The 13,214-nt window shown below is 36.6% G+C and overlaps 2 protein-coding genes across 2 annotated transcripts in view; both read right to left on the bottom strand.

Moving 5' to 3' along the window:
• ythdc2 (YTH domain containing 2) overlaps window positions 1–4,963 on the bottom strand; it is a 42,509-nt gene extending 37,546 nt beyond the window's left edge. The window contains exons 1-3 of the mRNA XM_056457188.1: window positions 4,864–4,963; window positions 2,247–2,411; window positions 573–663 (exon numbers count right to left, since the gene is read on the bottom strand). Of these exons, the coding sequence (XP_056313163.1) occupies window positions 573–663; window positions 2,247–2,403 (248 nt within the window). The 5' untranslated portion in view covers window positions 2,404–2,411; window positions 4,864–4,963. The remainder of the gene's footprint in view (window positions 1–572; window positions 664–2,246; window positions 2,412–4,863) is intronic.
• Window positions 4,964–7,900: 2,937 nt separating this feature from the next.
• On the bottom strand, window positions 7,901–10,138 carry LOC130229889 (homeobox protein goosecoid-2). Its single transcript, XM_056458909.1, has 3 exons — window positions 10,081–10,138; window positions 8,518–8,741; window positions 7,901–8,207 (listed from the first exon to the last, which is right to left on the bottom strand). Exons 1-3 carry the CDS (start codon window positions 10,136–10,138, stop codon window positions 8,106–8,108), a joined length of 384 nt encoding a protein of 127 aa, XP_056314884.1. The 3' UTR covers window positions 7,901–8,105.
• Between the last annotated feature and the right edge of the window lie 3,076 nt (window positions 10,139–13,214).

Below are 13,214 nucleotides of genomic sequence, written 5' to 3'. Positions count from 1 at the left end.
TTGTGAATAGTGTAACATTAGTTGTGTCATTCATCCTGGCCACTAGAGGGCGCCCTCATGCATAAACTCCACATATAGATTACTGAAAAAAGCTATCATTGCAGCATAGGATAAAGATGACAGAAATTAATAAATGGATCAATCATGAACACAAACAACCACTGTGGCAATATCTGGATTATTTCTGTTCTTTAGGCCATGCTGGGTATTTTATAAACATAAGATATATTTATAATACAATGCTAATTGACCTAGCCTTTATCACTGTATTATATACTATTAAAAGTATGATTTCTTGCTCATTCTGTGATATGAAACCACCTCTGGTCACAAAAGGAGTTATTGCAAACACTCCATTGATGTTATGAAGTGAACGTAAAGCAGAATAAATCTTTCTGGACAGGCTCATGAAGGCAAACTGTATTGCACATGTGCTTCAGTAATGATTAACTGCAGTCTAAGTAAAGTCTAGTTTTTATTGTGGACAGAATGTTTAACGCTATATTGCAAATGATAAGATATCGCCCATGCCTAGTGTGCATGCCGGTGTTTCACATGCAAACTGAACTCACCCTCTGCTTTTGGAGATGTAGCCCAGAGACTGAGCCAGCCGATGAATGAACGCTCTCTCAGAGTTTGTCAAGGACGAAGGAAAATCCAGCTCTGTGGGACAAAACAACACATTTCAATTCTTTTATAAAATAAAAAATCATTATAGATCTCAAAATCCATTCGCCTCATAATCCTGAATCAGAATAACTTCACATCCCTCTTTAACACAATCTCTTCTCTGATTGGTGTTTACTGGTGTGAGGGCGGGGTCATCCTTGTATCGACCTTTTGAATGTGGTCATGTCATTGGCCCATGAATATTTCCTGCCTGTTATCAAACTATTTCATAACTATAACAAGAGGCAATTCAATCATGACTTAACTTTAAATCAGCTATCATAACATTATTCATCAATATGTGGCTCTTTTTGGATTCTCGTAAGCTATAAAAATTAAAAATGTAAAACAGGAAATACGTTGGGACCATTGTTTTTGTTTACATCCCCCAAAATGCTCTACAATAGGAACAAAAATCAAGCCCCGCCCACATTTGTTTTGGGTTTTTTTCTGCATTTCAAATAATTTAGCCTCAAAGGTCAAATAATTAAATATATTAAATATATTATATTAAATATGAACTTAAAGAGTTTTAAGTTTAACTTAATTTTAGGTTCTTAAGAAATACATTTATATAATGTAAAAACAATGATGCTTTTAGAATGTTTTTAAATTTGTAAATGTTTGAACTTGTCTGAACTCCAGTAAAATGATTTGATTTAATTTAGTTTTTGGTAAAAATAATTTATTAATTTAGGTTTTGTGGTAAATATTAGGCTTTAAAATATATAAACTGAATTTTTTAATCAACTTCCCCACCCTCCCAACAACTCTTCTCTTTTCTGATTGGTGTTTACTGGTGTGAGGGCAGGGTCAACCTGTCACTCATAAAAGGCCCACCAATAGGAAACCAGAGCCATCCAATCAATTCCTGAAGTAAAAAAATAAATAAAAATCAAGCCAAATATAAACGAAAAGTTTATCAAAAATTGGAAGAAAATGGAAGTAAAAAATGGAAGTTTATCATCCAGTGTCCATCTGTATCCCTATTGACTATCACTGGTGTCATTTTATGTTATATTTTTTAAAAAAATTAATTTTAAGAGGTTTTTTTTACTTTAAAGGGTTCTAAGAAATAGATTTTATAAATATTTTTAAATTTAAAAAATAAAAATTTTACATAAAATAAAAAATTTAAATAAATATATATATATATATATATATATATATATATATATATATATATATATATATATATATATATATATATATATATATACCAGTATAAGGGCTTAATTAAATTGTAACATTCATTAGTAACTCATTTATTTAAAATTCATTATTTATTAATATACAAATAGATCAGAGGATCATGTGGAGTGTTTTTCAGGAAATTAGACTTAAAATAATGTTTGTTTTTATTACTTGAACAACATCCCTTACTGATTGGTGTTTACTGCTGTGAGGGCGGGATTAACCTGTCACTCTTACAGGACCCAGCAAAAGCAAACCAGAGCCATCCAATCAATTCCTGAAGTACAAAAATCAAGCCCTGCCTCCTACATTTGATATACGACATAATAAGGATGAAAATAAACTGCTTTTCTGTGATGGTTTTAGATGATAAACCCTCAGACCTTTCTCGTCGCTGTACTGAAATCTCTCCAGGGCGATATTGACAGCGATTTTGACCTCTTCGTCAATCCTGATGTCTTTGAATCCTTTGGCTTTCAGTGAAGACGCCTGGTGCTTTTTAGACGAACTCATGTTTGATTTCTGCCCTCCACGTGACATGATCCTCCCTGCAGGACAGAAAATCGAAATAATTAATTATTATCAACGATTTCATAATATAGATGCTCTCTGCTTTTATTCAGTACTTTATAACAGCATTAACTATTGTAGTTAAATTGATTTGTAAATTATTTATGTACACACACACACACACACACACACACACGCACACACACACACACACACACACACACACACACACACACACACACACACACACACACACACACATATATATATATATATATATATACACATGCATATACATAGGCCTGTAACAATAATCAATATATGGACTTATGGCACAACACATGGACATGAACCCAATAATTTCTGCTGATGCAATATATATCGCCCATACATAAACCAATTCTAGCAACATTTTAGCTGATTGTGCACATCTCGATCTCTATTGGAGGTGTCAGTATGGCTAAAAACACTACAGTATTTACTATAAATTACTATAGTATATTTTCATGTGGCTGTCTGACGACTGAAAATAGATCTGGCAGCAGATATTACAGCCTCTGTTACTCCTTATCTGCACTTTTGTGTTAAAATTCATTATTATATATTTAGGATATGCGCTTTCACATTCTGACTCCAATGCCTCATTATTAAATTGCTAAAATGACTAAAATTTACTATGCTTAATAATAAAATATGACGTGTTCTATGAAGAGTGTACTAGCATTGTGATGATATTATATTGTCATTCTGGCATTATATAATGAGTGGCATAAAATGGTCTTTTATAAAAGTTGGCTCTCTATAGAACAAACATGACTGATTTTAATTTGTACAACATTTTTGCATTTATGAGGAAAAAGTGTCGTTACGGATGTGACATATGTGAAATTGCCACTGGTGTGATTTTGGTAAATCAAATATAATTATTTAAAAACATTACCAGAGACATTTGACAGTATTTTTACAGTACAAGCCTACACAAAAAACACACAGAAAGCGTTTCAATATTTTAGTGAAAACTTTTTTTTTTCTCATAGCAAGGTTGACATATGCATGGAATTGCTCATATATACACAAACATATACACATATATATATACAGCTATATAGGCAGTAGGTAGTGCTGTCGCCTCACAGCAAGAAGGTCGCTGGTTCGAGCCTCAGCTGGGTCAGTTGGTGTTTCTGAGTGGAGTTTGCATGTTCTCCCTGTGTTCGCGTGGGTTTCCTCCGGGTGCTCTGGTTTCCCCCACAGTCCAAACACATGCGGTTCAGGTGAATTGGGTAGGCTAAATTGTCCGTAGTGTATGAGTGTGACTGAGTGTGTGTGGATGTTTCCCAGAGATGGGTTGTGGATGGAAGGGCATCCGCTGTGTAAAACATATGCTGAATAAGTTGGCGGTTCATTCCGCTGTGGCGACCCCAGATTAATAAAGGGACTAAGCCGAAAAGAAAATGAATGAATGAGTGAATGAATATTGGATGACATTAATCATTATTTTTATATAATTAGTATAATAACCACCCACATTAATTAACAAGGGCCAACACTTAAGATCTTCTAAAGCATTTACATTATATTAAGCCAACAAGTTATTAATTAACTAACTAACTAACTAACTAACGTAAAATAACTAAATTAGAGATGTATTTTTATGACGTAAATTTGTATATATTAATAAGTACTAAAATACAATTACTCAAAGAGATACTGGAAAACTGGAAAATAAAGCATACTAATGTAAAAACAATAAAGAGTACTGCTTTTTACAGGCTCAATTCGATTGAAGTAAAGTTTTAATTCACACACATTCAGACTTTCTCCTTGATGACAAAATATCAGAAAACTAACGTTAGTGTTTGCAAATTCTAAATAGTAAAACCATATTAGCAGCCAATGACTATCAAAGCACAACCATGTTTACAGTCGAATAAATAGTGCTAATGTTGTTTTCAAGTCATGCTTACGTTACATGAGATTCAGACTGAATATTCAAAGTACCTTAATAAACAATATAGGGACGAGTTGTGACTGAATGAATGTGTAATTATAAATCCAACAATCTTCATTCGTATTATATATATATATATATATATATATATATATATATATATATATATATATATATATATATATATATATATAGTTTAGAACACACTCATTGTTTAACTAAATAACATTCAGAGCAAGTAAAGAGACGATATTAATGTAAAAATGTCGTGATTTTACAAATAACTCAATGTAAACAAACAGCTAAAGCTAAACTGGCATATAATAGTATGCTAACACATTGTCGTCTGCACAAACAGCACGAATGTATATTAAAAAGCAAGCGTTTAAGCTCAAATCTTGTGTTTTTGTCAGCTGTGTGTTCATTCATTGAGCTTCACGAGCATCATTAACGTTAGCAAAACTTCACCGCTTCATTTCTGGGAAAAAAACCGCGAAATGAAAACAGCTGTCGTGCGTGTGGAGTGTGTGAGGAGAACAGACCTGAGATGAACCGCCAGCTGTGAGTCGTCCGAATGGGTTACTTTAGTTAAATTTGGGTTAATTTAGCTTAGCTGTATGTCAGTCTGCTTGTGTTAGCTGTTTCTGCCGGCAGAGAATCGAAACTGAGGCTGCGCTCCAACTGCGCATGAACCACAGCATTGCGCGATCTACAGATCATCTCACTGACGTCACCACCGCGACAGACCATATAGAGATCAGCGAAGTGTACATTAATAACGTGAGGAAGCTATTATTATTATTATGCTATTATTATGCTAATATTCTTCTAGTTTATTCAGAAGTTTTGGTGTAAGTTATACTCTCGTATAGTTGAACACTCTAATATTTCTAATACGTTATTGATAATTCAAGCAAGGTGACAATAAAGGTGATTTGATGTGTAAGATATATATGCAGTTTATTAATTTGTTTTTATTTTTTTATAAATAAACAAAGGTTTTTAGACTCACTTCATACTCTCACACACTTATATACACACTTTACAAAAACTTAACGAAGACTGATTAATTTTTTAAAATGTGAAACACATGAAACAAGATGGCCATTTTTTCAGTGTTATATTTTTATTTATTTATTTATCCTTATTTTACCTTTTATATATGTTTTTGTGTATGCCTTTTATTTCTTGCATGTGAATGTTGTAGTTTATACTTTTATGTAACATTTTGTTAAAAAATATTTCATAAACCAAACCAAACCAGACCAAACTTTTAATTTCTTTATCCATAGTTAATATCTTTCTGAAATATCTAATAATGTATTTAATGTTTTAGGTGGGATGAAAACAACTCATAAGGCATTATAAAGGATTCAATAAACAACACAGATTCATTCTTTATTAGTGAGTCACTGACTCATTCGACTGACACATTCAGCAGTGATTCATTCTTCATGAGCATGCCACTAACTGATTCAGTTAGCTGGTTCATTCAGCAGTGATTCATTCTTCATGAGTATGGCACTTACTGATTCACTTAGCAGCACAGCACAGCTTCATTCTTCGTGAGTGAGTCACTGAATGATTCACTCAGCTGATTCATTTAGCAGCACTGATTCATTCTTCATGACTGAGTTACTGACCCTTTCAACTGATTCATTCCTCAAGAGTGACTCACTGACTCATTAACCAATTCGACCAAGTCTTCATGAGTGAGTCACTGACCCATTTGACCGGTTAATTGAGTCACAGACTTACTCATGAATAATGAATCAGTGAGTGAGACACTGACTTCATGAGTGAGTCACTCACTCATTCGACCGGTTAATTCAGCAGCACTGATTCATTCGTCATAAGTGAGTCACTGACTCATTCGACCAAGTGAGTCTTCATGTGTGAGTCACTGACTCAGTTGATTGATTTATTCAGCAGCACTGATTTATTCTTCATGAGTGAGTCACTGACTCATTCGACTGGTTAATTCAGCAGCACTGATTCATTCGTCATAAGTGAGTCACTGACTCATTCGACTGGTTAAATCAGCAGCACTGATTCATTCTTCATGAGTGAGTGAATGACTCTTTGGACCGAGTGAGTCTTCATGAGTGAGTCACTGACTCAGTTGATTGATTAATTTAGCAGCCCTGATTCAGCAGCACTGATTCATTTGTCATAAGTGAGTCACTGACTCATTCGACTGATTAAATCAGCAGCACTGATTCATTCTTCATGAGTGAGTCAATGACTCTTTGGACCGGTTACTTCAGCAGCGCTGATTCATTCTTCATGAGTGAGTCACTGACTCATTTGATTTATTAATTCAGCAACACAGATTTATTCTTCATGAGTGAGTCACTGACTCATTTTATTGATTAATTCAGCAGCACTGATTCATTCCTCAGGAGTGAGTCACTGCCTCATTTGATTGATTAATTCAGCAGCACTGATTCAGCAGCACTGATTCATTCTTCATGAGTGAGTCACTGATTAATTTGATTGTTTAATTCAGCAGCACTGATTCAGCAGCACTGATTCATTCTTCATGAGTGAGTCACTGATTCATTTGATTGTTTAATTCAGCAGCACTGATTCAGCAGCACTGATTCATTCTTTATGAGTGAGTCACTGACTCATTTGATTGTTTAATTCAGCAGCACTGATTCAGCAGCACTGATTCATTCTTCATGAGTGAGTCACTGACTTATTTGATTTATTACTTCAGCAGCACTGATTCAGCAGCACTGATTCATTCTTCATGAGTGAGTCACTGACTCATTTGATTGATTACTTCAGCAGCACTGATTCATTCTTCATGAGTGAGTCACTGACTCATTTGATTGTTTAATTCAGCAGCACTGATTCAGCAGCACTGATTCATTTTTCATGAGTGAGTCACTGACTCATTTGATTGATTACTTCAGCAGCACTGATTCAGCAACACTGATTCAGCAGCACTGATTCATTCTTCATGAGTGAGTCACTGACTCATTTGATTGATTACTTCAGCAGCACTGATTCAGCAGCACTGATTCATTCTTCATGAGTGAGTCACTGACTCATTTGATTGATTACTTCAGCAGCACTGATTCAGCAGCACTGATTCATTCTTCATGAGTGAGTCACTGACTCATTTGATTGATTACTTCAGCAGCACTGATTCAGCAGCACTGATTCATTCTTCATGAGTGAGTCACTGACTTATTTGATTGATTAATTCAGCAGCACTGATTCATTCCTCATGAGTGAGTCACTGACTCATTTGATTTATTACTTCAGCAGCACTGATTCAGCAGCACTGATTCAGCAGCACTGATTCAGCAGCACTGATTCATTCTTCATGAGTAAATCACTGACTCATTTGACCGAGTAAGTCTTCATGAGTGAGTCACTGACTCTTTTGACTGATTCATTTAGCAGCACAGGTTTAATCTTTGTTCTTCAGCTGACTCCTTTGATGATGAATCATATTTAATACATATATCTGCATCTGTCACTCATAATTACATCCGTCATTAAATGAGCATGGACTGCCACTCAGAACTAAAGTTTCTCCATGATTTAATATAAAATGAATATTGCATAAATCTGTAGTGATGTGATATCATACAATAACATTGTTTATAATCTAACTGATCATTAATTCATCAGGAATTATATCAAAGACACAATCTTCATCTGTATGATGCCTGTGTAGAGCTGAAAGGTCTCCCACATGAGCAGGCTGACTGATGAAGAAATGAAGAGGAGCAGATGATCTTCAGTGTGTTCGCCGCAGGTTTCTTCATCAGTCGTTGTGAATAACGCTCATCCACTCGTCCGCTCCTCGAAGACTGAAGGGAAGACGCTTCTGACGCCTCCATTTGGCCCTTCGGTTCTTGAACCACACCTGAAACACACACAAACACACACACAGGGACAATCATCTCCATACTGTTTGCAATGCTTCTAAGCTGAATAAGGCATGTGCGAACAACACACTTAGCAAAGGTCACACACAGATTTCTAATGTCACTGCGGTCTGAAGATGACAGACCCACAGATACTAGCAAACCCAAAATACAAAACATTTTCAGATCTGTTTATAAAGAGCACAAGTGTCCCGCAGAGATGAAGGAGTGTGTTTTCTACAGGTGGTTTGTTAAGCCCACTCACCTGTATGAGGCACACTCGGAATTAGTCATATTTTACTTGATCACCTCGACTCTCTCCTCGCGCAGCTGTGTTTTGAGGGCCAGTTGTTCGCGTGTGTGTATGTCGGGATACTGGTTGTGTGTGAACAGATCCTCCAGCGCCTGCAGCTGCTCCTCTGTGAAGATGGTGCGGTGACGCCGAACCCTGCGCTGAACACCGGTCAGACCCGGGGATCCTGCGCTCGGACACGCCTCTGAAAACACACGCTTTCCCCAGACCACTGCACAGGCTGAGAGACAGAGAGACACACACACATGCACACATACACACACACAAACACAAACACACACACACACACACACAAACACGCAAACACAAACACAAACACACACACACACACAAACACACACACACACACACAAACAAATGTTTAGCTTTAAAAATAAACCTAAGAGTAAATTAAATGAAGATGATGATGAAGACGATGATGTTGATGAAGATGATGATGTTGATAATAAAGATGATGAAGATGCTGATGATGAAGATGCTGATGATGAAGATGATGTAGATGCTGATGATGAAGATGGTACTGAAGATGATGAAGATGATGATGATATGATGAAGATGAAGATGATACTGAAGATGATGATGAAGATGATGATATGATGAAGATAAAGATGGTACTGAAGATGATGATGAAAATGATGATATGATGAAGATGATGATGATGATGAAGATGATGTTGATGATAAAGATGATGAAGATGCTAATGATGATGATGATGATGAAGAGGAAGATGATGAAGATGATGTTGATGATAAAGATGATGAAGATGCTAATGATGATGATGAAGATGATGATGAAGATGATGATGATGATGATGATGATGATGACAATGAAAATAAAGAAGATGAAGAGGAAGATGATGATGATGATGAAAATAATGAAGATGAAGATGAAGATGATGAAGATGATGCTGATGATGATGATGACAATGAAAACAATAAAGATGAAGAAGATGATGATGATGATGATGATGATGAAAATGATGAAGATGAAGATGATGAAGATGAAGATGATGACGATGAAGATGATGCTGATGATGATGATAAAGATGATGAAGATGCTAATGATGAAGATGATGGTGAAGATGATGATGAAGATGAAGATGATGAAGATGATGATGAAGATGATGAAGATGATGAAAATGATGAAGATGAAGAAGATGATGATGAAGATGATGATGGAGAAGATGATAATGAAGATGACAATGATGAAGATGATGATGATGATGATGATGAAGATGATGATGATGATGATGATGATGATGATGATGAAGACGATGATGATGATGAGGATGATGATGATGATGATGAAGACGATGATGATGATGATGATGAGGATGATGATGATGATGATGATGATGATGATGATGATGATGATGATGATGATGATGAAGATGATCTCACCGTTGTCAGACTGCAGGATTTCTCCACAGTGAGAGCAGAAGCAGCAGGTCCTGCAGGAGTGTGTTTGCGGCTCCAGGGCCCGATGATGAAAATCGTGATGAAGATGATGATGATGAAGATGCGTCTCCTCCTCCTCTTCCTCCTTCTGGTCTCTGAGACTCAGAATGCTGTCGATGCTGAAGCCGAAGCTCCTCTTGTCCTGCACGCGGCTCTCCATCAGCACTGAATGCGCGGCTCCACGGCTCCGCTATATATGAACCCGTCCAGCATAATCCCCCCATACAGACATGCAGCTAATCTGAGGCCCGTTTTGTGCGGCAGATTCAGGTAATCTGGCTTTAGCCGACAAGAAATCAGATCTGCGGTATGAAACGGGAAGGAAATCCTCATTGTTGTTCAGCGGATAAACGTGGATCAGCTTCAGACGCTGCATTTGCATGAGATTTACTGAGACCTTCACCTGTTTAACCCTCAGTCACACACACAGACTGTTCACATACACACATATAAACACACACAGACTGTTCACATACACACACATGCTCACAAACACATACGTTCACACACACACACACACACACCCACACACACACAGACTGTTCACATACATACACACACATGTTCACAAACATACACACACACACACACCACACACACACACACACACACACACACACACACACACAACACACACACACACACACACACACTGTTCACATACACACACACAACACACACATACACACACACACACACACACACACACACTGTTCACATACACACACATGCTCACAAACACACACATGCTCACAAACACACACGTTCACACACACACACACACACACACACACACACACATACTCCACTTTACTGCTATGCACACAACACACACTGACAGCAGACTCACACAATGGATAATAACTATCATCTCTCTGTTTTTAAAAGAGCTTTGAAATGAGCATTTTTATTGGATGTTTGACGTAATCTTAACTGAAACATGAGGAGAGGGCGAGGCATATATTAGCTCCTCCCCTTTATCAAAATCAGCAAATAGCAATGTCTTTTCTCCCAGCTCTGCCAGTGAGAGTGGTTGAGCTCAAGTTCATCAAATGAACAGCTAACGAGAAGAAGGGGGCGGGGCATGTCAGACACTAGAGAGCATTTGATTGGTCAGAAGATTTGATGAGAAACTAAAGTATGAGGAGACAGCAAAAAAATCTTTGATACATTTAGGAGGAGCTTTGGATTTTTATATCAGGTTTCTATCTTTTAAATGACTCTGTTACCATCAACTCTGTTACTGTCGACACTGTTATTGTCAACTGTTACTGTGAATCCAGTTATCTGTCAACTGTTATCATCAACACTGTTATCATCAACTCTGTTACTGTCGTCTCTGCTATGCGTCAACTTTTATCGTCAACTCTTAACATCGACTCTGTTATCGTCAACTGTTTTCGTCAACTATTCTCTACGACTCTGTTACCGTTGACTCTGTTATCTTTAACTCTGTTATCATCAACTCTGTTATCATCAACTCTGTTATCGTCAACTCTGTTATCTTCAACTCTGTTATCTTCAACTCTGTTATCATCAACTCTGTTATCATCAACTCTGTTATCGTCAACTCTGTTATCTTCAACTCTGTGACCATCAACTCTGTTATCATCAACTCTGTTATCATCAACTCTGTTATCATCAACTCTGTTATCATCAACTCTGTTATGGTCAACTCTGTTATGGTCAACTCTGTTATGGTCAACTCTGTTATGGTCAACTCTGTTATCATCAACTCTGTTATGGTCAACTCTGTTATGGTCAACTCTGTTATCGTCAACTCTGTTATGGTCAACTCTGTTATCATCAACTCTGTTATCTTCAACTCTGTTATCATCAACTCTGTTATGGTCAACTCTGTTATGGTCAACTCTGTTATGGTCAACTCTGTTATGGTCAACTCTGTTATCATCAACTCTGTTATGGTCAACTCTGTTATCATCAACTCTGTTATGGTCAACTCTGTTATCATCAACTCTGTTATCGTCAACTCTGTTATGGTCAACTCTGTTATCATCAACTCTGTTATCGTCAACTCTGTTATGGTCAACTCTGTTATGGTCAACTCTGTTATGGTCAACTCTGTTATCGTCAACTCTGTTATGGTCAACTCTGTTATCATCAACTCTGTTATCTTCAACTCTGTTATCATCAACTCTGTTATGGTCAACTCTGTTATGGTCAACTCTGTTATCATCAACTCTGTTATCATCAACTCTGTTATCATCAACTCTGTTATGGTCAACTCTGTTATCATCAACTCTGTTATCTTCAACTCTGTTATCATCAACTCTGTTATGGTCAACTCTGTTATGGTCAACTCTGTTATCATCAACTCTGTTATCATCAACTCTGTTATGGTCAACTCTGTTATCATCAACTCTGTTATCATCAACTCTGTTATCTTCAACTCTGTTATCTTCAACTCTGTTATCTTCAACTGTTATCATCAACTCTGTTATCATCAACTCTGTTATGGTCAACTCTGTTATCATCAGCTCTGTTATCATCAACTCTGTTATCATCAACTCTGTTATGGTCAACTCTGTTATCATCAACTCTGTTATGGTCAACTCTGTTATCATCAACTCTGTTATCTTCAACTCTGTTATCATCAACTCTGTTATGGTCAACTCTGTTATGGTCAACTCTGTTATGGTCAACCCTGTTATGGTCAACTCTGTTATCATCAACTCTGTTATGGTCAACTCTGTTATCATCAACTCTGTTATGGTCAACTCTGTTATCATCAACTCTGTTATCTTCAACTCTGTTATCATCAACTCTGTTATGGTCAACTCTGTTATGGTCAACTCTGTTATGGTCAACTCTGTTATGGTCAACTCTGTTATCGTCAACTCTGTTATGGTCAACTCTGTTATCATCAACTCTGTTATCTTCAACTCTGTTATCATCAACTCTGTTATGGTCAACTCTGTTATGGTCAACTCTGTTATCATCAACTCTGTTATCTTCAACTCTGTTATCATCAACACTGTTATGGTCAACTCTGTTATGGTCAACTCTGTTATCATCAACTCTGTTATCATCAACTCTGTTATCTTCAACTCTGTTATCATCAACTCTGTTATGGTCAACTCTGTTATCATCAACTCTGTTATGGTCAACTCTGTTATGGTCAACTCTGTTATCATCAACTCTGTTATCTTCAACTCTGTTATCATCAACTCTGTTATGGTCAACTCTGTTATCATCAACTCTGTTATGGTCAACTC

The sequence above is a fragment of the Danio aesculapii genome, chromosome 5 (genome assembly GCF_903798145.1).
Source record: "Danio aesculapii chromosome 5, fDanAes4.1, whole genome shotgun sequence".
Classification (NCBI taxonomy): Eukaryota; Metazoa; Chordata; class Actinopteri; order Cypriniformes; family Danionidae; genus Danio; species Danio aesculapii.
The sequence above is the reverse complement of the archived record's forward strand: the minus strand, read 5'-3'. Positions and strand labels throughout refer to the sequence as shown.

Bases quoted from the DNA above. Each gene is read 5' to 3' on its own strand.
- LOC130229889 (XM_056458909.1), bottom strand. From the start codon at position 10,138: ATGGAGAGCCGCGTGCAGGACAAGAGGAGCTTCGGCTTCAGCATCGAC. The intron at 8,742-10,080 runs GTCTCAGAGACC...TCTGTCTCTCAG, and splicing joins CAGCATCGACAGCATTCTGA to CCTGTGCAGTGGTCTGGGGA. The intron at 8,208-8,517 runs GTGATCAAGTAA...TGTGTGTTTCAG, and splicing joins TGCGCGAGGAGAGAGTCGAG to GTGTGGTTCAAGAACCGAAG.